The sequence below is a fragment of the Globicephala melas genome, chromosome 1, assembly GCF_963455315.2.
Source record: "Globicephala melas chromosome 1, mGloMel1.2, whole genome shotgun sequence".
Lineage (NCBI taxonomy): Eukaryota > Metazoa > Chordata > Mammalia > Artiodactyla > Delphinidae > Globicephala > Globicephala melas.
Window position 1 is genome coordinate 8,611,575 of NC_083314.1, and position 26,466 is coordinate 8,638,040.

General features: G+C 37.0%; 2 protein-coding genes across 3 annotated transcripts in view; one reads left to right on the forward strand and one right to left on the reverse strand.

Annotated features, from left to right (window-relative positions):
- The window catches only part of CDC73 (cell division cycle 73), a 92,390-nt gene that overhangs the window by 35,025 nt on the left and 30,899 nt on the right, over positions 1-26,466 (reverse strand). The gene's annotated exons all lie outside the window — the stretch shown is intronic.
- On the forward strand, positions 7,549-14,042 carry B3GALT2 (beta-1,3-galactosyltransferase 2). 2 transcript variants are annotated; one of them, XM_060295366.1, is made up of 3 exons: positions 7,549-8,131; positions 12,030-12,199; positions 12,626-14,042. In XM_060295366.1, the coding sequence occupies exon 3, from the start codon at positions 12,747-12,749 to the stop codon at positions 14,013-14,015; it is 1,269 nt and encodes a 422-aa protein (XP_060151349.1). In that variant the 5' UTR covers positions 7,549-8,131; positions 12,030-12,199; positions 12,626-12,746; the 3' UTR covers positions 14,016-14,042. The 2 variants fall into 2 exon arrangements, with proteins under 2 accessions (XP_060151349.1, XP_030739977.1); XM_030884117.2 differs by lacking the exon at positions 12,030-12,199.

Consider the following 26,466-nt stretch of genomic DNA (forward strand, 5'->3'; position numbering starts at 1 on the left):
TTAGATGACCTCAAAGGTCCAATTCTGCTCTGAAATTCCATTATTCTAATGTAAGTAATACCTTTTCAATAGGAACAATGCCATTACAGTACAACCCGAAGGGTCCAATTAACTGATTAAGTTTGAAGACATAATTCAATGTTTCTTCAAACGCAGACAGCTCATAATTTTGCTCTATAGCTTATAAATTTGCTCTTCTTTTGTTTCGTGTGAATAAATAATATTCTCCTGACCAGCTCCCTCTATCGAAGGTTACACGTTTGGAATTATATTAATTTCATTGTTTTGGGAACCAAAGATTATAGCTACTGGCAATACAGGTAGAAAGGGAAATAACAATATTGTAAGCTTTAAAAGAAAATATTCAATGTTTTACCATTTAATGATTCAAGAAACTGACTGAGGAAGCTAAAATAAAACAGAGACCTGTACATACTTAACTATCTGAAATCACACATACTGAGACAGGCAACTGAAATGTCGTGAAACATTATAAATTCCAGAGATGTTAATAAATACAAATTCTGTGAAAAGTTACAGAGGAAATACAGATAAAACTCAAAGTCTACTATGAGGATATTTATGAAAAAGAATCATACTCAATATGTTAATTAATAAGTAATCAGGGAGACACTAAAAAAATGGAGGGTACAAACAGAAATATATAAATTTTCATTTTTAAAATTTTAGTTCACTAAAACTCAGGGACTGTATTATCTGTGAGCCCTCTTTTTATTTATTAAAAGGGGATAAAATATTAGAAATACATAAAAATTAAACAGATAAAAATGTAACATAAAACCAACTACAGGGCTTCCCTGGTGGCACAGTGGTTAAGAATCCGCCTGCCAATGCAGGGGGACACAGTTCGTGCCCTGGTCCGGGAACATCCGACATGCCTCGGAGCAACTAAACCCATGTACCACAACTACTGAGCCTGCGCTCTAGAGCCCCGCGAGCCACAACTACTGAGCCCATATGCCACAACTACTGAAGCCCGCGCGCATAGAGCCTGTGCTCCACAAGAGAAGCCACCGCAATAAGAAGCCCGTGCACCGCAACGAAGAATAACCTCTGCTCGCCACAACTAGAGGGAGCCCACGCGCAGCAACAAAGACCCCATGCAGCCAAAGATAAATAAAATAAAATAAATTTATTTTTTTTAAAAAAACCAACTCCAAAAAAAAAAAAAAACCAACTCCAATTGGTAAGATCAAAAGTATCAAAGCAGTGAAACTGAGTGAGACCACAGTGAATTGTACAAGACAAACTCTACCTGAAGGGAAAAACTGTAAATAACTATATAACATTTACTTCTAGTTATCTGTGCCATCTTGATAATGATTTGTGTACCCATCAAGTCTAGAAATCTCTTGAAAAAAAGGAAGCTAATGATGCAGTATCTCATATGCTCCTGTAATTTGTGTATATGCTTAATGTATTTGCTGAAAGTAAGTGAATCCGTTGGGCATCCTCTAAGAAATTAGGGAGGGGAAGAAATCAAACCCTAAAGTCAACCCTTACCCCTTCCTAATCCTATAACCTTTGCCTGTCTCTTTTGCAAAGTTTTGAAAACTTTGCAAAGTTTCTTTATACTAAAGTCCCTATTGCCAACCAGACCATAAACAATCATTCTGAAGACAGCTACGTTACGTACATGAATTTAGAATCAAGTATACTCAATGTTCCCAGGTCATCTCAAAGAGGCCCTTTGGAGAAAACATTCTATTTAGTTACTTCTGTCTTTTGCATTCGTTCCTTATCTACTAAAGCTATTAAATAAGAAGCATTTTTCAATATTAATAATTTATATTTGAGTAACTATGCTTCTTTGTGAAGTTTTAGTGCACTTGTAAGTTCTAACATATTATATCTACCTGAATTTTCAAACGGTCACACTTCGTAATGAATTAATAGTGTTAATATTTTTAAATACTCATGTGCTGGGGAGCAGGGAGTCAGGAGTAAGACGCCTGAAACAATTTCAAGGTGCAGACCTAGTAGGCTTCACAACTCTATGTAAGAAATATTTTACACTGACCCCTCTAACAATTTAAAATTAAATGCACAGGTAACATTAACCTATGTATGTAAAATTTTTAATGGAAACCAATATCCTAGCAATATACTCTGTATTACAATTATGCTTTAGATTCATTTAAAGAACACACACACACACACACACACACACACACACACTCTGAGACACTCAGAAGGCCTTGCTGTTTTCAAAGATTGTCTCCCACACTATAGACTACCTTCCCTGGCCACACTCACTAAATGCCCTTCAATTATTTTGTCAGCCAAACACACCTTCCCTCGTAAACTTCTAGAACACCTCCTAGAAAAGTAGTATCAAGCCCAGTACTGCCTTCATTGATAACCCCAGCTCTAACCTCTAAGACTATTCCATGTGTCTCAAACAACAACTGAAAGATTCTAGTTGATTCGTGCTAAAAAGAAACAGCTATGCTACTGAGAAACCAAAGAACAGGGGCTTCCCTGGTGGCACAGTGGTTGAGAGTCTGCCTGCTGATGCAGGGGACACGGGTTCGTGCCCCGGTCTGGGAGGATCCCACATGCCGCAGAGCGGCTGGGCCCGTGGGTCATGGCCCCTGGGCCTCCGCGTCCAGAGCCTATGCTCCGCAGCGGAAGGGGCCTGCGTACCGTAAAAAAACAAAAAAAACCCAAAGAATATACAAGCAAAAAGGCATACCTCGTTTTATTGCACTTTGCAGATACATTTTTTTACAAATTGAAGGTTTATGGCAACCCCATGTTGTCAGATCATGGTTTTAGCATTTTTAAATTAAGATATGTACATTATTTTTTTTAGACATAATGCTATTATTGCACAAAGTATACTGTAAACATAACTTTTCTATGCACTGGGAAACAAAATGCATGTGACTCACTTTATTGCGATTTCACTTATTACAGTGGTCTGGAATTGAACCCCAAATATCTCTGAAGTGTGCCTTTACTATTTTTTTTAAATTAATTAATTTATTGGCTGCGTTGGGTCTTCATTGCTGCACGCAGGCTTCCTCTAGTTGCGGCGAGCAGGGGCTGCTCTTCGTTGCAGTGCACGGGCTTCTCATCACCGTGGCTTCTCTTGTTGCGGAGCACGGGCCCTAGGCGCACGGGCTTCAGTAGTTGTGGCACGTGGGCTCAGTAGTTGTGGCTCGCGGGCTCTAGAGCGCAGGCTCAGTAGCTGTGGCGCACGGGCTTAGTTGCTCCACAGCATGTGGGATCTTCCCAGACCAGGGCTTGAACCCAAGTCCCCTGCATTGGCAGGCGGATTCTTAACCACTGAACCACAGCGAAGTCCCTGCCTTTACTATTAAAGTACTTGCCAAATTACTGCTGATTTTAGATGCTTACATTTTCCCTTAGGATCATTAACAGTTTGTATGAATTAAACCAGATAAAGGTGTCTACAGTTAGTTTTGAAAGAGACTTTAAATTTAGCTCTGCTTTCAAGTCTAAAGAAATTCTTTAACAATATGAGAAACTGCAGCACAAGCTTGTGAAAACTGAAGGAAAGAGTAAGGCAGGCAAACACTGACACTTGTGGTCATTCTGAGATTGCTAATTTGCAATCAGCTAATTCCTGCTTTGAGTTCAAAGAAAAGCAAAACTGGTTCATAAATCTTATATTAACTTCAAAGGAAAATGCCACATTCTTAATAAACACAATAATTTTTTTTTCAAAAATGGAAAACTACTAATATTAAATAGCCAAAAATATGCTATTTGTCCAAATCCTTTATGCAATGAAAAAGATGTCATCTGATTTTGAGTCAAAACAGTCAAGAGATACAAACTCCAAGCAAACACTGCTACGCAAAATTGCTGATTGATCTCAATAAAATTAAAATTGGTATCTAAATAACTGTGTCAAATGGAATTTTTCAGAGTAGTACGTTGGAAATTACACCTAATCCAAAACATTAAGATTTTTCTCCAGCACTGGAAAAAGATAGCTAGTTCTTCAGGTGAAATAAATGGCTTGCATTTAGGGGCTAAAGAGTCAGACTAAAGCACAAACAGGAATGGAGACTAATGTAGGGAAAACCAGATTCATGTTCCCCTCCTCACATTACTCAAGGCTATTAGCTCATTCTCAGTGAACAGAAATCACCCACCATGGTTGAAGTGTTCTCCCCACAACCCTTTCTCCCTTGTTCTTTTTACCAAGGACATTTAGTTGAATTTATATAGATACATGAATAGTATAATACTTGTCTTTCCTATTACATATTGAACAAATCTGTACCTGATTGATCATGTAATAATCACTCAGATACTATTAACAACATGAATAAAAAAGTAATAATTATTTCTGTACCCAGTAGAAACTAAGAGTTAGGAGGCATAGCAAATCCTGCCTTTAAATTCTGGCTCCTTAGGGGATATTCTAGACATGCCCAGGAAAATCCTAAAATGAGCCTGGACAATGCTGGCCATAATGCATATATAATAGTAATATCCATCTATTTTCCCACCAGGGATGTGTTCTAAAATTAAAAAACAGACCTATGCAAGTAAAAATTACAAGACATCTATAACTATAAAACTTAACAAAATAGCTGCCAGTTTGCTGAGTCTGACAAAGAAATCTGTCACATTTACTGAGAAAGTTTAACCATAGAAATCAGATGTTAAAAGAAATCAGACTAAAGGAAGAACTTCTACAAGCTTGCCTGTCATACGATTTTTACCATTTCTCTTGGCTGGAAACATGCAGGTTGCTAGAAAAAGTCACTAAAGGAACTTTTATCTCACGTCTGCTGTTTTTCTGTAAAGTTCCTAACCAGCTTAACTTAAACATAAGAAACAGGATGCAGTTGTACCTAGAAGTTTAAAGTAAATTCTGATTCAGTACACAGGTACCCTTTCATTAGCTTTCAGGAGTCTCCTTTGCTGTGTAAACACTTTCCCATCACAAGCACAGTTGAGACAATAGTCCACTGGGAATTCAGGGGCCTAATACTGCACCTAATACTGCAGGGAACCACTAACCAGCAGGTTACCTATGGAGTTCTCTTAATAATCAAGATCCATAAGAAATCCAGTGGGCATCAAAAAAGAGTCCAATCAAAAGAACAGCCACAAATAATTGCTTTATCCTTCCTGGAGAAAGGGCAGGGAATGTAACTAAAACATCTTTGTATCTCTAACATTTAATAAGCTGTGCCTAATTGCAAATGTTGGCACACAGTAGTTGATCAGATATGTATTTGCTGATCAAGTGATTAAAGCAAAAATACAAACATCCATTTATACTGCTATGAATGATCTCTGGGTATGCTGTGCTAGTAACAGGAAAAAAGTCCCACAATTTCTCCAGCAGTGCCATGCAGCATAATAGTTAAGAAGAGAGGATAAGGACTTATTAATCTTGCTTTAATTCCCAGCTGGACTCTTTCTCATCACTAATCATCTGATATTTGGGATAATTAGTTTACAACTCTAAACACTGGTTCCTCATCTTTAAAATGGGTATTACAATAATAAACAATTATGAGAAAAAAAGTCATTTATATAACAGCTCAAGTAGGCTTAGCACACAACATGAATTTAGTCACTGCTGCTAGTTGCATAGTCAAATCCTACGTCAGGAATTATTGATAAATAATGATCTACTACAAGCCACTTATACTTTTATAAAATAAGTTATTTTAAGTAGGCACTTAAGCATTACTCTGCCACCTAAGTCTAATGTTTTTTTTAAAAAAAAAGAGTAGTTTTTTTTTTTTTTTAAAGAGTAGTGTGGGCTTCCCCGGTGGCGTAGCAGTTAAGGATCTGCCTGCCAGTGCAGGGGACAAGGGTTCGAACCCTGGTCCAGGAAAATCCCACATTCTGTGGAGCAACTAAGCCCGTGCGCCACAACTACTGAGCCTGTGCTCTAGAGTCCGTGAGCCACAACTACTGAGTCCGTGCACCACAACTACTGAGCCCGCACACCACAACTACTGAGCCCGCGCGCCACAACTACTGAAGTCCACATGCTTAGAGCCCGTGCTCCACAACAAGAGAAGCCACCACAATAAGAAGCCTGTGCACCGCAACGAAGAGTAGCCCCCGCTCACCACAACTAGAGAAAGCCTGTGCGCAGCAACGAAGGCCCAATGCAGCCAAAAAACAATAATTTAATTTTTTTAAAAAGAGAGTAGTGAGCATGTAATATGGGTGGACTTAGGGACTAAATGCCAAGAAACCTGGGTTTTAGTTCTCTCCTTCACACTTAACCAGAAAGAGTCAAAGCTCTAGGCCTTACATTTCCCATTTATAAAACTCTTACTGTTCCTTCTAACATTTCTAGGAAAATCACATATACTCCTTTAAAAAAGTCTTAGGATTCCTAAAACTACAAAACACATTTCATCAGCTATACTAAAAAACATAATGAGGACAAAAAAATTTTTAATATTAGAGAAAATGTAAATCTGTATTTGAAATAACACACATTACTGGGGAAGATAGGTGGGATGAAAAATATTCGACTACAAATATACAGTGTAAGTTTCAAAATGGTAAATTTCTATGAGTTAAGGTCCCTAAAGTCTCAGAGGAAAAACTGATAATTCAGGTTATTTAAAAAAAAAAAAAAAGGACAATGCCCCAGTACTTGCAGAAAAAAAAGCAGCAAGGTGCCCAACAGACTAATCATACAAAATATTTAAGAGTGAATATCTAGTGTTTACTGAAAAATTTGCTTGATGGCAAGTTACTAAACCATCCTGAAATATTAGGACAAATAAACATGATTAGTAAAACCTCATTACCCACCAAGAAGATCCTGTACAAGTGTGCTTTATCCATTACATCATTTTGAATTCCGCCATACATGTAATTTTAAAGAAAAAGAAAAAGAAAAAATAAACGCTGACATTAAAAAGTGATTAAAAATAAAGTTTTGCTGCCTTCAAGAACACTAGAAACTGCACAAGAGTGAAAAAGAAGTGGGCTATCACAACACGTGTCAGTAAAGCAATCCACAGCAGCTGATTTACATAAATCCTAGAAAATGGTGGGGGGAGGGAGGGGGGAAGATGTCTACGTTACTGATTAAAAATGGTCTACGAGCCGCAACTAGATATTAGTAAAACGAAAATCAGAACTATTTGAGAAAAAGAACTTCAAGGGAAGGAGTGCACTGAAGGGGTTAAATTACACTAAGTTACATATCAAAGCTTATATTGCTTATGCCCTATAAAATCACGTAACATGAAAACCAACATCTAACACTGAAAACATTTAGAAAGCCCGTGCTTGAGCATAAATTAAAAAAAAAAAAGGAAATAAGCTGGAAAAAGATAAAATTATAACCATTCATTTCATAATCATCCCATTTTTGTATTATTCACTCATCACTACACTTACACTGAATATATATAATTTAGCACATGGAAGCAAATCTCTAAGCTTCTCCCTACCTTCGGTTTTTAGTCAAAATGAATGCAAACAATCACGTGGGATTCAGCCAAGCAGTGACGTTAAATTCTGCTCTGTCAGAGAGAGCATCTGTCAAGCCCACATTTAAACTGCTGCCTGCCTGTGCAGCAGCTGAGGAACCCTGGATTTCATATTACAGACTAAAACCCTGGTAAAACTGCTCAAAATCCTTCCTGCAGCTGCCAGGCAACAACGAAAGAGAGTTAAATCCTGTTCTTTTCCAATACAATCGAAGCACTCCATTCTAGCTCTGGCTGCTTTTGATTGCAGCTCAGTGTTCTTACTAGAAATATGGATACTGAGAAGAGAATACAGCACTGCATTGTCCGGCCAGGAAAACAGCAGATGTAAAAAGCTTCAATGCATCAACTGTCAGCAAGAGTCGACAGTGCTCCAAACAGAACGAACAACCACAGCTCTTTTGTTTAAAGAAAGAGAAAGAAAATGAAAGAAAGGAAAAACCGCAGAAGACTAGGACCCATATGAACAAGAAGGGGAACTCGAAGACAAGCAGACAGATGGACACTCTGGACACTGTGAAAAGCAATCGCAGGAGGCAGACTGCTGGGGGAGGTGCGCATGTTCGATAGCATCTTGGCTGAAGTGATGGCGTGCCAAAAGTATCTTCAGTGGGCATAATCCTCGCCTCATAAATGCCTGACCAAGGAAGGTATGTTGATATCTTGTTTGTGATACTCATTTAAATGTCTGTTACTTTTTTATAGCCCTGGAGGCACTAATATCTAATAAACAAGTTCATACAGTTCACTGTCCTTGAAACTATGAAAGGGTTTCTAAATATATGATTTTAAAATCTGTCATTGCTTTATTCAAGTAAATATGTAGCTTGCAGTAATTATGTATTACTGAAAAGGCAAACAGTAACAAGATGTGCTTAAAGGCTTCTCTGAGAAATTAAACTTTAAAAAAAAATCTGAAGCCCTCTAAAGAAAACATAGCAATCCTCTATCAAATTAAGTCAAGTTGAATCCTTATCCAATAAATTAAAGTGCTCTCTTAAAAATGGCCATCGAAGAGGTCAATGCAGTGAAATTCATTAAATAGTATCAAAGATGATCTTAATATTAAGAGCTTTTTCAGTCCTTTTAAAACAAAATCTTAATATAGAACAGTTTTTAATAACAAAATGTTGCCTCCCATACCCATCTCCCTAAATAAAGATAACTTACCAACTCTGAAACTATCAACAAATTTTAAGTACCACCGAGCTGTAAGATACTATAAGGAAAGCATTTGCACAGGATCACAGAAGGCAGTGTGCATTTATGCACAGCACACCACCTCAGGAGATTTGCATGCTCACGAATACAACTTTAAACAAAGAAATATCAATACTTGCTAAAATTACCCCCTTTTAAAATAGTGAGCTTTTATTTTAAGCAACAGACTGATTCTAAATGATCAAAATATAAGACTGGTTTTGGTGATCATTTTTAAAGTGAAACTCAAAAACATAATATGAAAATACTCTGTCATAAAAATATCCATGTAACAGCAATACAAGGTCAAAAAATTAAATTTAAATGTAGCCACTGTGCTTCCAGGTTATATAAATATGTAATGATGAACTAACTGGCACAGTATGTGTGTGCAGGGCAGAAATAAATCTAATAAACTATTTTAGTAACAATCATAGAATAGCAACTCATGGCTCAGGAACTCGGGTATTTCTAAAATTTTTTACAGATCGTCAAAGATCCTGATTTTTGCTCAATTTTACAGCACAACTCAACCTATTATTTAATAATCACAAAAGGCAAACATTTTTAAGACATATGTAGGGATTCCATTCTAAAGTTAAGATTAAACAAGTCTATCAGGCCCTATTATTATTAGAGCTCAACATCAACTCTCACTCACAGTATGAATTTTTATTCCATTAAGGAATGAAACCAGATGGTATTAAACAAACAAAAAAAATATGGTTGTAAAAAACCTCAAGTCTCTCTTAGTACCTTTATCTCTCAATGTTAAAGTCACCAATTAAACATTTTTATAAGCTAGCTATCTCAAAACAAGAGTGTAGAGTTTTTTATTCAAGCACCCCTTAAATCTAGAACTGTTCCCACAGACTAAGATATTATCACTTTTAGAAGCCAAATAATAAAAACAGCATGTGTGTGTGTGTGTGAGTGTGTGTGTGTGTGTGTGTGTGTGTGTGTGTGACAGAGAGAGGGAAAGAGAGAGGGAGAAGTAACGGAACATTTTATAGTAACATCCTCTCCGTGAGCGTCAATCCATAAGATGTAAATACATATTAATCACTTGATAATATTACCATAAAAACCCATAAAAGACAAATCAAAGCTATTTCTACGCTGAAAATGTAAAAGTGCAAAACTATTTAGAATGTCAAAATATTTTAACTTTCTGGTCTTGTTCCCACTTCTTAAGAATTAATGTACAACAGGCAGTAACTGGAGAATAATTTTATCTTTTAATAAAAGGAGGAATAGTTACTTTAATTGTACTTTCTTTTTAACAGTAAAATTATGGTAAATATCTGAAAAATGTTTAATAAAGAATTTTTTTTAAGGCTAGACACATGCACTACATTTACCAACGGGAGATTAAGAAATGAGTATATATGGATTTCAAGCCTGAGCAGCTGGATATTTACAAACATACAAATATCATGAATTTACATTAAGATGCATCTCTATCACCTATCGCTACAAAATCACATAGGACCATAAACTACATGTATGCCAGGTTACAATATATAATAATTTGCTGTTTTCTGTAACATTGAAATACTTTAGAAACATCACTTCAGGTATAATGTTTTCATAAAAATACAATTTACTAATATATTTACCTTCATTCATTTTTTCAGTCCTTTATTCAAACATGCATTCAAACATCTGACCTTCTATTTATTGCTTCTTAAACCATCAAGTTTACACTTTTAAAGGATCTAAATGATTAGACTTCAACCAGTTTCCAAGCATTCTATATCAAGAGAAAGCTGACACATTTAATTTAGCTTTGGAATGTTTAAAATAGATTATCAAATAAATTTTAAAAGCAACTTTTGTTTCTTTTAAATTTACACACATAACCCTTATATCTACTGGCTTCTTTACGGGGTGGAGGGAAATTATTACTATTTATCTAATATTTCATTTGAAAATAAAAGCTTAGAAAGAGTCTCCTCATCTAAACAGAATGGCCAACTATTTATAAGTGTAAGGAGGAGAAAAGTGAGTTTCTAAACCAGAACACTCAGCTCTGTTATTTTCAACTGAGCTCACCACAGAACTATGTTTTACTGGTATGGTGAAGTGTCTTAGTCTTCATCAGAGCAATGTGAAATTAAAATCCAGGTAAATAAATTCTAATAAATAAGTAGATTCTATTTTTTTTAAATCTGAAAACTTAAGGAAGAAAAACACTGCTCCTATCTCACAAAATGATTAATGTAATTTCTTACATTTGAGAAACACCATAACTTCTAAAAGCACTACATAATCTCAGATACTAGAAATCATCAAAAGCTAGCGCCTGTACTGTTACGCTTCAGAGATGCTCGAATCCCCACCTGCTTGCTCCTCCTAGTGGCTTCTGCTAGAACAGGAGTCTAACACTTCCCATCAATATTTTCAAAATACTTTACATTATATGAGTGCTATTCTAGTTATTCAATTATATGAGGACTTCCATGTAAATGCCATTATTTTCCCCAAATAATTGAATTTTTTACCGAGGTTAAGCAAATTTGGTATTAACCATAAACCTTTCAATATCACAGGCTACAAAAACACATTCATATGTGTATATATAATTTCAAATAAACAAACGCTCCTACAATAAATGTTTTTAATTGACCAGTTTTCTTTTACATAAAGAAACAATTTTCACAATAAAAAGTTGATAAAATTACACAAAAAGGTTTGTTTTCTCTTTTAACAGAATTCAAGCTACAGCTCCTTACCCATCCTTTACCCCCACGCCTTGATCCAGAAAAATAACAAACTGAAAAAACATGAACCAATTTGTGCTATGCACTAAAAAAACTTGTTCAAAGACCAGTTCTTAATATGTGGCATCGTGAACTTCCCATATTGACATCTCATAATTTTTTTTTTCTAAATGTAGGGCTCTAAGTGTCATGCTAGCAGAAGTCCTAAAAATGTAAAAAATTCTCTACATGCAAATTTAGAACACAGCATAACTCAAAAATCTTTTAAGATGCATTTTGTGAAATTTAAAATTTTAAATAGTTGGGGATACAATAATACCTAGTGTCTGTATTTTGTAAGAAATCTGAAAAGACTGTTCAAAGCAGTTCTTTGTTTTATTCTAACATGGAGATTCAACTGAGATACGTGATAGTACTCTGTGAAGTCCACAGATAATTAAAGATAATTAGTTGCTATATTATAAAAATCAATCATAAGTCTAAGTAAGGACAATGATCTCCTGAATACCTCATGTCTGAAGTGGAAGGTTAACATGAGAAAAGAGTACTTGCAAATATCCATCATTTATTACTGTCTTAAAATCCTGCACTGAAGTTACTGAACCCTGAACATTAATTCTGACAGGTGCGTCTTCTCACTGACTTTCTCGACACAGTAGGGGCCAACGGAAACATGCCAAGCAGTGTACTGTGACTAACAAAACTCTGCCATAATCAACCTTGCACCGTCTGTCCCACAACTGATACATGACCATTTTACAAAAAGGCCGCTGACTGTGCACCATACCACCAACGGTATGTCAAATCAATTTTAATTAATGCCAATAAATTTTCCATCTGCTCTCAGGCCTCCTTACATGGCCTCTCTCAGGGATCTAGCAGCATTTTCCTCTTCTCCATGCATACAACTTTTAATCTTTAACTTAAGTCAACAATTACAAGTGACCAGAGCTACTGAGATAGATGATGAAATAAGTGGAAGAAAATCAATCCATTCACATCTCTTTAAAGTGGTCACTGTGCTCCAAAGGTGTATTTTTAAAGAAATTAATCCTGTTCTCACGATGTTACGTTGCCAAGGGAAGACAAATCATAAACGTTGTTCCTGGGTTATCCTATTTTCACAGCTTAAAAATTTCCATGTGCCCTAATTTTATTAGTCTCTTTCAAGCAGTTCTGTGATATTTCCATTCTGTAAACGTTTATGCTTCATCTTTATAGAATGACTGCGAGGGAGACGACGTGACAGCATTGGAAAATGATTACCAAAGAACAGTACTGATTCAGGAGAAGAACACAATCTCAGCCACCGATCTCTCATCCACTACGGGATATTAACAACATGCTTCAGTGGAGAAGAAGACACTGCTGCTTTGCAAAGATGAGCTGGAATGCCAAGAGGTCTCTGTTCCGTACCCATCTTATTGGTGTACTTTCTCTCGTGTTTCTTTTTGCTATGTTTTTGTTTTTCAATCATCATGACTGGCTGCCAGGCAGAACTGGATTCAAAGAAAACCCTGTGACATACACTTTCCGTGGATTTCGTTCTACAAAAAGTGAGACAAACCACAGCTCTCTTCGGAACATTTGGAAAGAAACAGTCCCGCAGACTCTGAGGCCTCAAACAGCAACTAACTCCAATAACACAGATCTGTCACCACAAGGAGTTACAGGGCTGGAGAATACACTCAGTGCCAACGGAAGTATTTACAATGAAAAAGGCACTGGACATCCAAATTCTTACCATTTCAAATACCTTATCAATGAACCTGCAAAATGCCAGGAGAAAAGCCCTTTTTTAATACTACTAATAGCTGCAGAACCTGGACAGATAGAAGCTAGAAGAGCTATTCGGCAAACTTGGGGCAATGAAAGTCTAGCACCTGGTATCCAAATCACACGAATTTTTTTGTTGGGTGTAAGTATTAAGTTAAATGGCTACCTTCAACGTGCAATCCTGGAAGAAAGCAGACAATACCATGACATAATTCAACAGGAATATTTAGATACATACTATAATCTGACCATTAAAACACTAATGGGCATGAACTGGGTTGCCACATACTGTCCACATATTCCATATGTTATGAAAACTGACAGTGACATGTTTGTCAACACCGAATATTTAATACTTAAGTTACTCAAGCCAGACCTGCCTCCTAGACATAACTATTTTACTGGTTACCTAATGAGGGGATACGCACCCAACAGAAACAAAGACAGCAAGTGGTACATGCCACCAGACCTCTACCCAAGTGAGCGCTATCCTGTCTTCTGTTCTGGGACTGGTTATGTTTTTTCTGGAGATCTGGCAGAGAAGATATTTAAAGTTTCTTTAAGCATCCGTCGTTTGCACTTGGAAGATGTATATGTAGGGATCTGTCTTGCCAAGTTGAGAATTGATCCTGTCCCCCCTCCCAATGAGTTTGTGTTCAATCACTGGCGAGTTTCTTATTCAAGCTGTAAATACAGCCACCTAATTACCTCTCATCAGTTCCAGCCTAGTGAACTGATAAAATACTGGAACCATTTACAACAAAATAAGCACAACGCTTGTGCCAACGCAGCAAAAGAAAAGGCAGGCAGGTATCGCCACCGCAAACTCCACTAGAAAAGACAACTTTTTTTTTTTCCCAAACGTGCGATCTGTAAAATATTGCTAAAAGCATGTATAGTTAAAACTGATTACATCCATAGGACAAGTTTTAGTTAAAACTCATCGCATAAAGGAATCCAAAAATATTTTTTTAATTTCTGAAGAAGGTAATTCTTAAAAATACAACACGATATAACAAAAAGGTATCCCAAACAATCTACTAAAAATCCACATAAGGGGATTCTGTGTATTAACATGCAATAACAGGCGTGCATACATCAATGGTTCAACTCTTACGTTAGGGGCCAAGAAGGTGTATTTGCATATGTTTTCCACATAAATTTTAATTTAAGAAATGGATACAGTCAAAAGACTTTGGATTCAGTTTTTCATTTCAATATAATTAAATGTAAATAAAACATTATTGTCAATTTTAAGGAAACTTTATAATTGTGCAAAGGACAAATTTTGACCTATTCTAGGGTTCTAAAAACCATATTCCATGCAATAAGATTTAGTTGAATTATTCCATAAACATATTTATAAAGTTCAGATGTTTCATCAATGCAGTTCTCATCTAAGTATTTACTTTTTAAAAACAATTGAGATATTCATTTTCTTTTATCAATACGCACATATACTGGGGGAATTTATTTTGACATGACGTGATAAAATGTGAAAAAAAAATCAATGTGTCTCAGGCTCACATTTTTATAAAAAAAAAAATTAAATGTTTCAAAATAGAACATCTGTTCCCTCGTTGGTGTTCAGGGCCAAGCTAGAACTTCAATGATTTACTCAATCAACCAGTTACTACACTCTCAAGGAGCATCACCAGTTAACTTCAAGCATATCTGAAAAAATCTATCATTTTCCTCTAACTGAAGCAAAAGTGATTACTTACAGGCACAAAGAGGATGCACTGTTGAAAAAAGATAAAGGATAAAGAGTGCAGCGGCAGTTTCATTCAATACATTTTAAGATGCATGTCTGCCAAACTGCAACATATGGGAAGTTTATTTCCTGACAGCAGGTGTACACATACCAGTACTTAATCATTTTACGGCACCTACTTCTTTCTCTGAGTGCCAAGTTTACAAACCTGCAGTTTTTAATTTGGTGGATGACAAATATTCTGCACCACTGATTAAAAACTTTCTTGGGAGGGATGGGGGAAAACTACAAATGTTTGATGAACACTTGATTCTAGGATGAACAATGTATACAATGCACTTTTATCAAGTTTTTAATAAAAAAGGTAAACAAAAAACCTTTACTGAGTGTTATGGTCCAAATGCTTCACAATTTGTATGGCTCCATTATAAATTTTAAAATCAGAAAATACTAACCCATTAATTTTAAAAAGGTGTTTTTACTTTAAACAAGTGTATAAATTTATCAATCTTGCTCAGTGAGGATGTCACTTATCCTAATTCTAATAACAATCATTTTCATCCTTGATTCTATTCTGAAGAGTTATCCACCAAAACAGAATTCTAACATGTTACAGTTCAGAACCACAGAGATTGCTTCAGTACTTATCATTTAATGCGTTGAATTCTATTTATACTTAACTTATCTCCCACTTTCAGTTCAGTTGTCTAAGTGTTCTATTCTACATAGAATAATTCTGAATGTTGAGCTAAATAACCCCCCAGCTCTTGGTAAGGTCTGTTTTTCACTTAATTTATTCTGTATGGTTATAAAAAGACTAAAATTACTAAATACCAAAATTACTAAAGAAAGGTCACACATAAAAGGATAATACCAAATTACGTAAGTGTGATGAAAGACAAAAGGAATCCTTCCCTCAGTATAATCCTCTCCTTAATACTTCAGAAGTTTTATTTCTTAAAAGTATATGTATATGCATGTATGCATCCACAGGTATGTACTCAGATACAATCCAAACACTATGTGTACAAATTATTATTACAGTGCAGTACCTTTAAGAGATAGTATTTTCCTTCCAGAAAAATTCAAGTCTAAAAAAGATGACTTGGAATCTCATGACACTCCAAGTTCTCAAAGAGCACTGAATCAAATAACAAGTGTTTTAGTACTGCTGAAAATCTTTATTTTAAAATATGTATTCTGCTATTAATTTATTTTTGACCTTCCATTCTGAATATGCAAGCTGACTTCAGCAAAATATGATTTTCAAATTCATATTAGGATATTTAAAAATACAGTATTTAAACATCTCACCAAATATTAATTGTGCCTTATTCATGCCCAGTACTATGTAATTTTTACTATGCATGAAAATATAATTTTAAATGACAGCACTTGCATTTGGTCAAAGAAAAAAATTACAGGAAGGAACAACCATGTAATCTTTATGCTCGAAGTGTTACGAGATATTGTGGAAGATAAAAATACCAAAACTTTCAATACTTACTAGTTTATTTTGATCAAGATTATATAGGTGATGAAATTCTAATTCAAGCAAAAAAATTTTCTTTCTCCTCTGATTATACAGTATAATCACAAAAAATCAACTGGAGTCTTATTAATATCTATTACCAAAACCCCTATAAAAATAATACCAACACAGCAGCAGGAACTATTTACTGACTGAGAGTACGCTGTGTGCCTGGTACCGTGTTAAAGCACTTTACACACATATCTCGTATAATCCTTATAAGTAACACTAAGAGATAAGAAAGACTGGTACAAGAGGTTAAATACCTAAGATCACACAGCTAGTAAAACAGCAGGGTTCCACTGCAAAGACTCTTAACCATTATGCTATTCTGCTACATACTTCACATATGACTCCTGCTAGAGGGTCTAAAAAGCTAAGCAAAAACGGCCTGTCCTCTCTTCTATTCCATGCTTATTCTTCACCTTTTGCTAGGATCTCCAGGCATCACAACTGTTTTCTCACACTGGAGGGACGCCTGATGTCAGGTGCAAATAAAGAGAAGGAGAAGGAGAGGAAATCTGATCCCTCAGTTATTTTTTCTTCTCCTTTTCAGTTGCTGATGTCTGGGGGCCAGAAACTCAGAAAAGCTAAGAATTACTGCTTATCTCTTGCTCCTTTGGGCACTGAGACACATCTGTAAACAACAGGCAGGTGGCACTTAGAAATTATGTAAAAGGTGCTTCTTTTGAAGTACAATTTGATCATTGTTAGTAGTCAAAAGTAGCACCGCATTTACTCACTCTACTGGTTAGTCGCCTACTGTTTGGTGATGAGGTGGTAAAACTGATTTATCCAGCTGGTTCAGGTTTGTTTTCAGTTTTTACTGCTTAACTACAAAATTTGACTATTAAATTAACACAGATTTAAGAAGCCAAAAAAAAAAAATCTCTACCATACCTATATTCTAACACACCTCACAGAGTATCAGTGTATCGCTTAACATGACTCTCGGAAGACGGGTAATGTGCATCAAATACTAACAGGGGCCATTCTAAGTTTCGGCCAGGAACCTGTTGCTGCGCACTCCATCAGCACACACACACACGCCCTCCCCCAAGCACGATATAACTCTACACCTTACTACTTTCAAGATCCGATGTGCCAGAGAAGGAAGAAAAACGTTTCTGTATTTGCAGGAAGTGTTTCCCCTTCCTCCACCAGCAAATGTCTGAGCTAAAGGACAACTAGAGTGAAAGCAACTGCCTCCATCTGTTTATTAATCTAATTATTTCAACTTCTCACTGAAGCCTATAGATTCTCAGTCTGAATTTCACTTGAGAAAGTATCCTAAACGTTGAAAAATGAAAATAAATCAACGGCATCACAAAAAATAAATGTTAAGTAACAGAAAGCTATAACATTATATGCAAAATCTTAAATTCATGCTTGTATATGTTTTTAATTAAATGTTTAAAAGATACTAATTTATACAATAAAACTAATAAGGGTTGTTTGCTTCACTGTCATACCTAAAATGCTAGTAAAAACATATATTTGAATATAGATAATAGAATTAGCATGAGATTCTGATGGCAATGAGAATTTTCTAACATACTGGCAGATTTCCTTTGGGGAGCTACTCCACCCTCAAATAAGAAAGTTCTAGGAAAACTTTCAATCAAGACACCCTGCATTGCACTAGCCAAGATAACCAAAGACCCTCTCTTATTGCAATCTGAATCCTGAAGGAAACAAACACACGCACACAAAGAAAATGACTGGAGCTGATTCACTTGAACTTCAGCACCCTGCAGAAACTACCCACTGATTCTTGTTCTCTAGATCCCAGAGGTGCTACGGTTCCTGTCCCTTCTACCACTTGATTCTTTAATTTTTTGAACTCACCTATAATATTCTGATACTTTTTTTTTTTTGGTTTCAGTTAGTCAGAGTCAATTTTTAACCAAAGAATGCTAAGTGACAGAAAACCTACCACTAGCAAATGCTGCAGTGATAAAGTCGTTCCTGGGTTCTATGATGACTTCAGAATGCTCTATAACACCATGCCCTCTGTGTGCTTTGCCACCTGAACAAGTCAGGAGAGTAAACGGATCCAAGAACAACTTTCTGTTAAAGAAAACAGGCTGAAAATTTTAGAGCTGTTCATAATCCATATTCATGGCCAGGCCTCACAAGAAAACAAAGTAGTTTTTGTGCATATAACATAATATAGCGGAGAGCATGTTGCTATAGATACCTTATTACTGAAGAGGGATCAGGGAAACAGGCTTGGGAGCTGTGTTTCTACAGTCACACCACCGTGGGGGAGAGGCAACGTGTCTCCCAAGTAACCACCAACACGGAAGTAACCATCAGCACAGCTGCCTGAGCCCCCTGCACTGTAAAATGCTGTCTAAGCTTAGAAATGAATGAACAGAGAAGCCTGACCATACCTTCACATCTGCTGTTTAAAACTATTCCTTTATCAGAGATCTTTTCGTCTCCTGATAAGGCTAAAAAAAAAAAAAAAAAAAAAAAGAAGCTACAACCTTCTTCCTGGTAGATTTATGTAAAGGAGGGAAGAGAATGAATGACTCCTCTACACTGAAAAGAGAAAGCTAATAACTGGGCCAAAAAGACAAGTAAAGTTAATTTTTACAAAAATAAAATGAATTTCTTAATCAAAGTTCATAAGCATAACCCCAAATTTAAAGTATTTGTATGTCTGAGTGTCTTTAAGTATACACATTTAACAGTACATTTAAATCCAGTTATCTTCTCTCATCTCCAAATTTTAAAACTTTTAAAATAACATTTCCTGTCTGAGTGAATGGCTATATCCAGTCAGTGGCCACACGAAAATATCCAGAGTCATCCTCACCACTTCCTTCTCTTACTATCACCCGTATCACTCTATCCCCAAAACCTGGATTCACAGTGGAATCCACCCACTTTTCTTCATCTTACCGCTCTAGTAGTTCAAGTGAGCAAAACTTTTACAACTGGTTTCTTCACAGTCACCCAATCTGCTTCCCATATACTACTGCCAGAATGATACTTTCAAAACCACAAAACTATTCACATCATCCCAATGCTTCAATGGATTCCCAATGTTCTTAGGATAAATATCAAAATCCCTAAAATCCTTGGATAGCAGCAGGGCCCATGAATGACTCTCTTCCTTGCTGAAGTTAATTTCTCTACCCAATCTTTTGATCTTACTGCTGCCTTTTACTTCACTCCATAATGTATCCTCTCTTCCTCAAAGCAATCAACAAACAAAAAGTCCTAGATTAGAAACAGTGAACTAAAATTTGACTCAATAAAAGAGCCTCACCTTTTTTGTTGGCAGCATTTTCATCTTATTTGAAATGAAACTTATTTTTAAGGCGTCAAAATCAATTTTTCTCTATAGTGAAAAACTGATTTTGAAGGCTTAAAAATAAGTAAGACTCAACCACTGGCTTATATATGGGCTCACCCACACTGCAAATAAGGCAACATATAAGTAAATATATGTTGACAAAAAGAAAGTACAAGTATTCTGGAAATAATTACTATAATCAGTTCCACAAATGTGAAGGTCCCTCACATGACAGTGCATTTCTAAGCAGGGACCATGATGCTGAAGAAGATCAAGAAGTGTTAACCTTCCTCAATAGAAATTCAATGCAGATGAAATCCCTAGGATCACTTCCCAAACAGACCAGTTTACTATGCTATGTTCCAGAACTCTAACACTAGGTTAATAGAAATTCTTGAGTCCAGTCCTCCTTAGCGTTGAAGAAACATCCAAAAGGCCACTCACTTGATAAATATTTACTGAGAGCCTAGGCATTAATACATGAGCTGTAGATACAATGATAAACAAAAACAATCATTAAGTTGCTGCCATAATACTCCTTTGACAGAGAAAGCCATGTAACAGATCTTCATACAAATAAGTGGAAAGGACAACTATGATATCTGTCATGAAGGAAAGATACACAGTGCTTTGCAAGCATATAACGGGAACTGACCTGACCTATGGTCAGAAAAGCCTTCTCAGAAGAATCGTTTGTTAACATCTAAGAAATAACTAGATGTTAATCAGGCAAAAGAGGAACAATTCCAAGAAGGAACAGCAGGTACAATGGCCCTGAGGTTAGAGTAAACCATTGCACAAAAATAAAGAGGAAGATTGGTATGAGCTGATGCCAGAAAGGTAAAAAGAGAGAGAGACAGGTAAACCCTCATGAAGACTTATAGTACCTATTAAAATATGGCTTTTAATCCTGAAGCCAATGAAGATACAACAATACTTGGAAAATAGAAAAAAAAATTGAGGCTAGTGAATGCCTAACAGCTCCTCTCTTCTTTAGTGTTTGAGGCATCCTGGCTGCAACATGAGAACAGAATGAGGAGACGCATGAGTGATACAAAAACACAAACTAGGAGACCACTGCATAATCCAGGGAAGATACAGAAATAGTTGGACCAGGAAGGACGGTAGTGATCCGGAGATAAGAATTCCAGAGATGTGGGGGCTTCCCTGGTGGCGCAGTGGTTGAGAGTCTGTCTGTCGATGCAGGGGACATGGGTTCGTGCCCCAGTCCGGGAAAATCCCACATGCCACGGAGCGGCTGGGCCCGTGAGCCATGGCCGCTGAGCCTGTGCGTCTGGAGCCTGTGCTCCGCAATGGAAGAGGCCACAACAGTGAGAGGCCCGCGTACCGCAAAAAAAAAAAAAAAAAAAAAAAAATTCCAGAGATGTTAGCAAGTGCAGTCCACAGGCCTTCACGACGTGTGGACACTTGCGGTGAGGGAGAAGGCATGAGTGCCAAGGCCTAAAATCCTGGCCTGGGCACTGAGGGCATGAGGAGAGAGAAGACGCTGTACGAGAACCTGATTCGCCAAGGATAACATAATAAAGAGCCACTGAAAAATGTATAGAAGGATTGTCAAGTGGCACTGAGGGCCTATATATTACAAAGCATCAATAACAATAATAAATCTTAACTACTACTCTACATGCATATGAAAGGATGCAAAGTAACTAAAAATATACGGATAACATGGGCTTAAGAATCACTCATTCAGGGGCTTCCCTGGTGGTGCAGTGGTTAAGAATCCACCTGCCAATGTAGGGGACATGGGTTCGAGCCCTGGTCCTGGAAGATCCCACATGCCACAGAGCAACTAAGCCCATGCACCACAACTACTGAGCCAACGCCCCACAACTACTGAGCCCGCGTGCCTAGAGCCCGTGCTCTGCAACAAGAGAAGCCACCGCAATGAGAAGCCCGTGCACCACAACCAAGAGTAGCCCCCGTTCGCCACAACTAGAGAAAGCCCACGTGCAGCAACGAAGACCCAATGCAGCCACAAATAAATTAACTAATTAATTTTTTAAAAAGTCATTCATTCAATACTTTTCAAGCAACACCTATGTGCCCACTACCCTGTTCTCAGCACTGGGGAGATGGTGGAGGGCAACAAGATGTGCTTCCTACCTTCGGATCTTCATATTCGAAGAAAATTGTTAATGTAAACAAATAAATAAGATTACTAGCAGAAAAAAAAGTGGGATGTCTTCCTGGAAAAGTAACCTTTAAACTGAGATCTGAATTTTGAGGAGCCAGTCTTATTAAGAGCAAGAGGAAGAATGATCCAGGCAAACAGAAATACAAAGACAACGGCCAGGAGGTTGAGAAGAACTTGACATGTCTGTAGAAAAACAGAAAAAAGCCAGTGAAGCAGAACTCTAGAGTAGAGAGCTGTGGATAGAAATCAGAGGGGCCCCTAATATGGATGGGAAAAAAATTCACAATTTTATTTTCACCAACCTCTAACAGAAACTGACATTTCCTTCTTTCATGAATGAAGGCAACAAACCACAGTACTATTAATAACAGTTCTGACTTTGTCACCAACAGAAATCAAGTATTTTCATATCACATTACTCTTACAGATATCTTGAAATACTGTGTATGGTCATACTTTAAAATTCTGGAATTTATTAGATTTGTCCCTAGATTTTGTTATATAATGCATCAGTAAAAGCAACACGAAGTTCAATACCATGTCATAAAGTTATGTTTCTCAAAATTTTGATAATTTTATTTCAATAAATTGGTTTTCTTTGTTATCTTATGTATTTTATTTTATGCATTAAAAACATTATTCAGAGAGAAGAATCATAGGATTCGCCAGTCTACTAAATAAGTTCATGGCACCAAAAAAAAAAATATATTACGAACTTCTAATCTAGAATAAAAGACATATAGGACTCCTATCAACTAAATGCAACTATTGGTGCTTGTTTGGATCCTATTTCCAACAAATGAACTGCAAAAAAAGATTTTTCAGAAAAATCAAAGAAACTGGAAAATGAACTGTGTATTAGATGATACCAACAATTAATTTTTTTTTGTTATATGCAATAATGCCTACATTAAAAAAAAAAGTCCATGTTTTTTAGAAGTGCAGAGTAAGTAGGAACATAGTGTCAGTGTCTGGGTTTTGCTTCACAGTACTTCAGGAAAAAAGGGAGCTGTGGAACAGCTGAAGTAAAAGTGGTTAAAAAATAATTATAGAATCTGTGTGATGGGCAGATTTTAAAAATCATACACTATTTTCTCTAATTATACTTATGTTTGAAATTTTTCATAATTAAGAAAAATGGGGGGGGCTTCCCTGGTGGCACAGTGGTTGAGGGTCCGCCTGCCGATGCGGGGGGCGTGGGTCGTGCCCCGGTCCGGAGGGATCCCGCGTGCCGTGGAGCGGCTGGGCCCACGAGCCATGGCCGCTGGGCCTGCGCGTCCGGAGCCTGTGCTCCGCAGCGGGAGGGGCCACAACAGTGAGAGGACCGCATACCGCAAAAAAAAAAAAAAAAAAAAGAAAAGAAAAATGGGGGGTGGAATTCAGTAACTGCTTTGCAAAACAGAGCCCCTTAGAGGGGAAGAAATTGCAAAGGGGCATTGTCTGTTGGAAGAAAATTAGAGAAAGATGCTCCTTTCTCTGGGCTGATGATGTCCTAGGCCAGGCCACCTAACTTGAGGAGGGTGCAAGCTACCTAAGGTGTTTTCCTCTTTCTTCCCCCATTACGTTCAGGGAAGACAGTAGGCATCATTAAAACTTGCTTTGACATTATTCATTATTCATCTCGTGAGTATGCACCACCTGTCTACAGGCATTTATTTCAAAGAAAAAATAACCTATTTCCCATTATATCAACTGTCCAGGCCTAGAAAATTAGCCTTTGATCAAACTAGCACATCCTGACGTTAGAAACAGTGATGGTTTAGGAAAAATAATAAGTTATAGTCTTAAGCTAATGAGCACTGATTGCGTTTAGTTTTCATACTCAGAAGAACCTGACGATTCAGAAGAACATGGTGGGGGAAAGGAGAGGGAAGCTAGGTAGTTGCAAATGCACGTAAACGATGCGTGCCAGGCCGCCGTCGTTTTCACGACTGGTAGAACGTTTAAAAATCTGGACGGGGTGGGGGGTGAGGGAATGCTGTACATATTTAAGCAATTGAACCATGCAAGATGGTTCCCAGGTTGTCAAAAAAATGACGGTAACCAAGAAGAAGCCCTCTCCATTTGTGTAATATTAAGAAGTGGACTGTACACCTCTCCAGCTTAGTGTATTTAAGGCAGGCTCTGCATCGGCAGGAAGGTGGGCTTGCTAATCTCTTCTCGGCAAGCCCGTTCCACCTTCCTGCTATCCTCACCTGTCATCTAACTCAGCACTCCCTCATCAACTGCTCCTCTGTCTTAGCAGAAGTGTTTTCTCAGCCTGACAGACAAAAAGCCTTATAACTCTGTTTCCCAAATATCATATGCTGTCACAAACCAGGAGGATGTCTTAGCAAAAACTGATACGTTCATTCATTAAGAGAAATTTTCTTTAAAAAAAATACCAAATGTCCATTCTATTTGGCTTTAAGCAATCAAAAGTTCCTGATTACAGGGGCTTCTCTGGTGGCACAGTGGTTGAGAATCCACGTGCCAAGGCAGGGGACACGGGTTCGAGCCCTGGTCCGGGAAGATCCCACATGCCGTGGAGCAATGAAGCCCGCGCACCACAACTACTGAGCCTGCGCTCTAGAGCCTGAGAGCCACAACTACTGAAGCCCGTGTGCCTAGAGCCCATGCTCCGCAACAAGAGAAGCCACCACGATGAGAAGCCCGCGCATCGCAACGAAGTGTAGCCCCTGCTCGCCGCAACCAGAGAGAGCCTGTGTGCAGCAAGAAAGACCCAACACAGCCAACAATAAATAAATTTTAAAAAAGTTCCTGATTACTGAAGTTTTATTAATAAAAATTTAATTCCTTCAGTACCAGGAGATAAATCTTACAGCTTCTCACTGCTGTCAGTCTAAAATCCAAATCCATCAGTAATAATTTTCATTTAATATTCCTGCATTTCCTAAGATAAATAGAAATAATAGTTTTAACTACAGTTCACAGGCAATGGCCACTAGGCAAATGTCTCCAACATTTTTTAAATAAGTCAAACGCAACAGAATGAGATGTTAGTCCTAAAGCTGAATCAGTCATCTGTCCATCTAAAGAACTACATCGTATCCACTAGGAGATGGATTAGTCAGACACACCAACAGGATGAGAAGTCAAAGCCTATCTAAGCAGTGACCAAGACTAAAGGTTCCCTGGCCTTTGCAGTATATCTTCCTTTACTGAAGAGATGCAAATATCATTACCTCTGATCTCCAAGTAGCTTCTCTACTGGGAGAACGTGTATGTGCTGGATAGAGGAACTGAATGCCCACTGCCCTTGGCAATTACATTTCTCACTCGAAATTAATTAATCAGCATTTAGCATTTCAAACGTTACTGTTTCATAAGCTTGAACAATGAATCAATCTCTCCCGGTATATTAATATTACCCAGTTTCTCAGCCGTTCTCTGGGCCATGGCAAACTACTAAGGAAATGCCACCCTATTAGGCAACTTGGGATCCACACAACTGATCTTTGCAGGGGAGAATAATGTTCTGCACAGGCGCTCAACACCAGCTTTGATCTGTTACATCACAAAGACGGTGGTGAAAATTCTTCAGGTACTTAGAACCAGACTGTATGTCTAGGGATTGGTCTTCAGTGATCTACAAGAGGGTTCCAATGTAAAATATAAATGTAATACTACCAGTGTGCCATACTGAAGCACGTTTTTGTAAAATCTACTAACCTGTGACCTTTACACTGATGTTTAAAGCTTTAAAAAAAAAACTATAAAAACTTTCAAAAATACTAATAATGACTCAGGAAGTTTAGAAATAAATCAAATGTGTATCACAGGTCTCCCCAAAATTGGCATTTATTACCTTATTAGACGGTATTAAATTAATTGTATCTATTACATTTAATCCAGATAAAGAAAGAATGTTTCCCCAAACAATTTAAATAGTTAAGCTTTTAACATTTATTTTTCCTGTTAAAGTAACTTTGGGGTGGGGGGAGGGGAGGATATCATAATATGTACTAAAGTTATTGATGAATTATAATGTACCCACAAAGTTACTATCAGAATGGTTGGTTATTATAACGTAGCTCTCCATGTTAAAAGCAAACAATTCCTAAGGACACTATGAAGTATTTTGTACAGCCTTTTAAAATAAATTATAATACTCCAATCATATCAGAAGCTGAATTTTTTTTGGGGGGGTGGCGTTTATAAAGAAAACTAAAAGCCTTCTACATAATAGAAGTTAAAAATTCTTCTGAAAGGTCAAAGAGCTGCTTAATTTTAATTCTCAAACTTCGTATATTAAAATATATAAGGAACTGAATTTCAGGATGTTTATGGCAACACACATATAAGATAGAAATGACAAAAAGACACTGCAAGAAGACTGAAGCACCTATCTAAAATATCAAAATTAGGGGAGATAAATGATTAGTTTGATAGTGTCCAGAATTCACTGTTTGTAGATGACAATAAAATACTGAATTAACTCTTTCTGTCTTAAACGGTAATTTGTAAAAATGTTAAATTGACTTGATTTCAAAATAATTTTGTGTTTGATCTTATATACTTCTGCACAAACCTAAATGTTGAGGAACAAATGCTTTTTCAATAACATAAAATATGA

Bases quoted from the DNA above. Each gene is read 5' to 3' on its own strand.
- B3GALT2 (XM_060295366.1), top strand. From the start codon at position 12,747: ATGCTTCAGTGGAGAAGAAGACACTGCTGCTTTGCAAAGATGAGCTGG.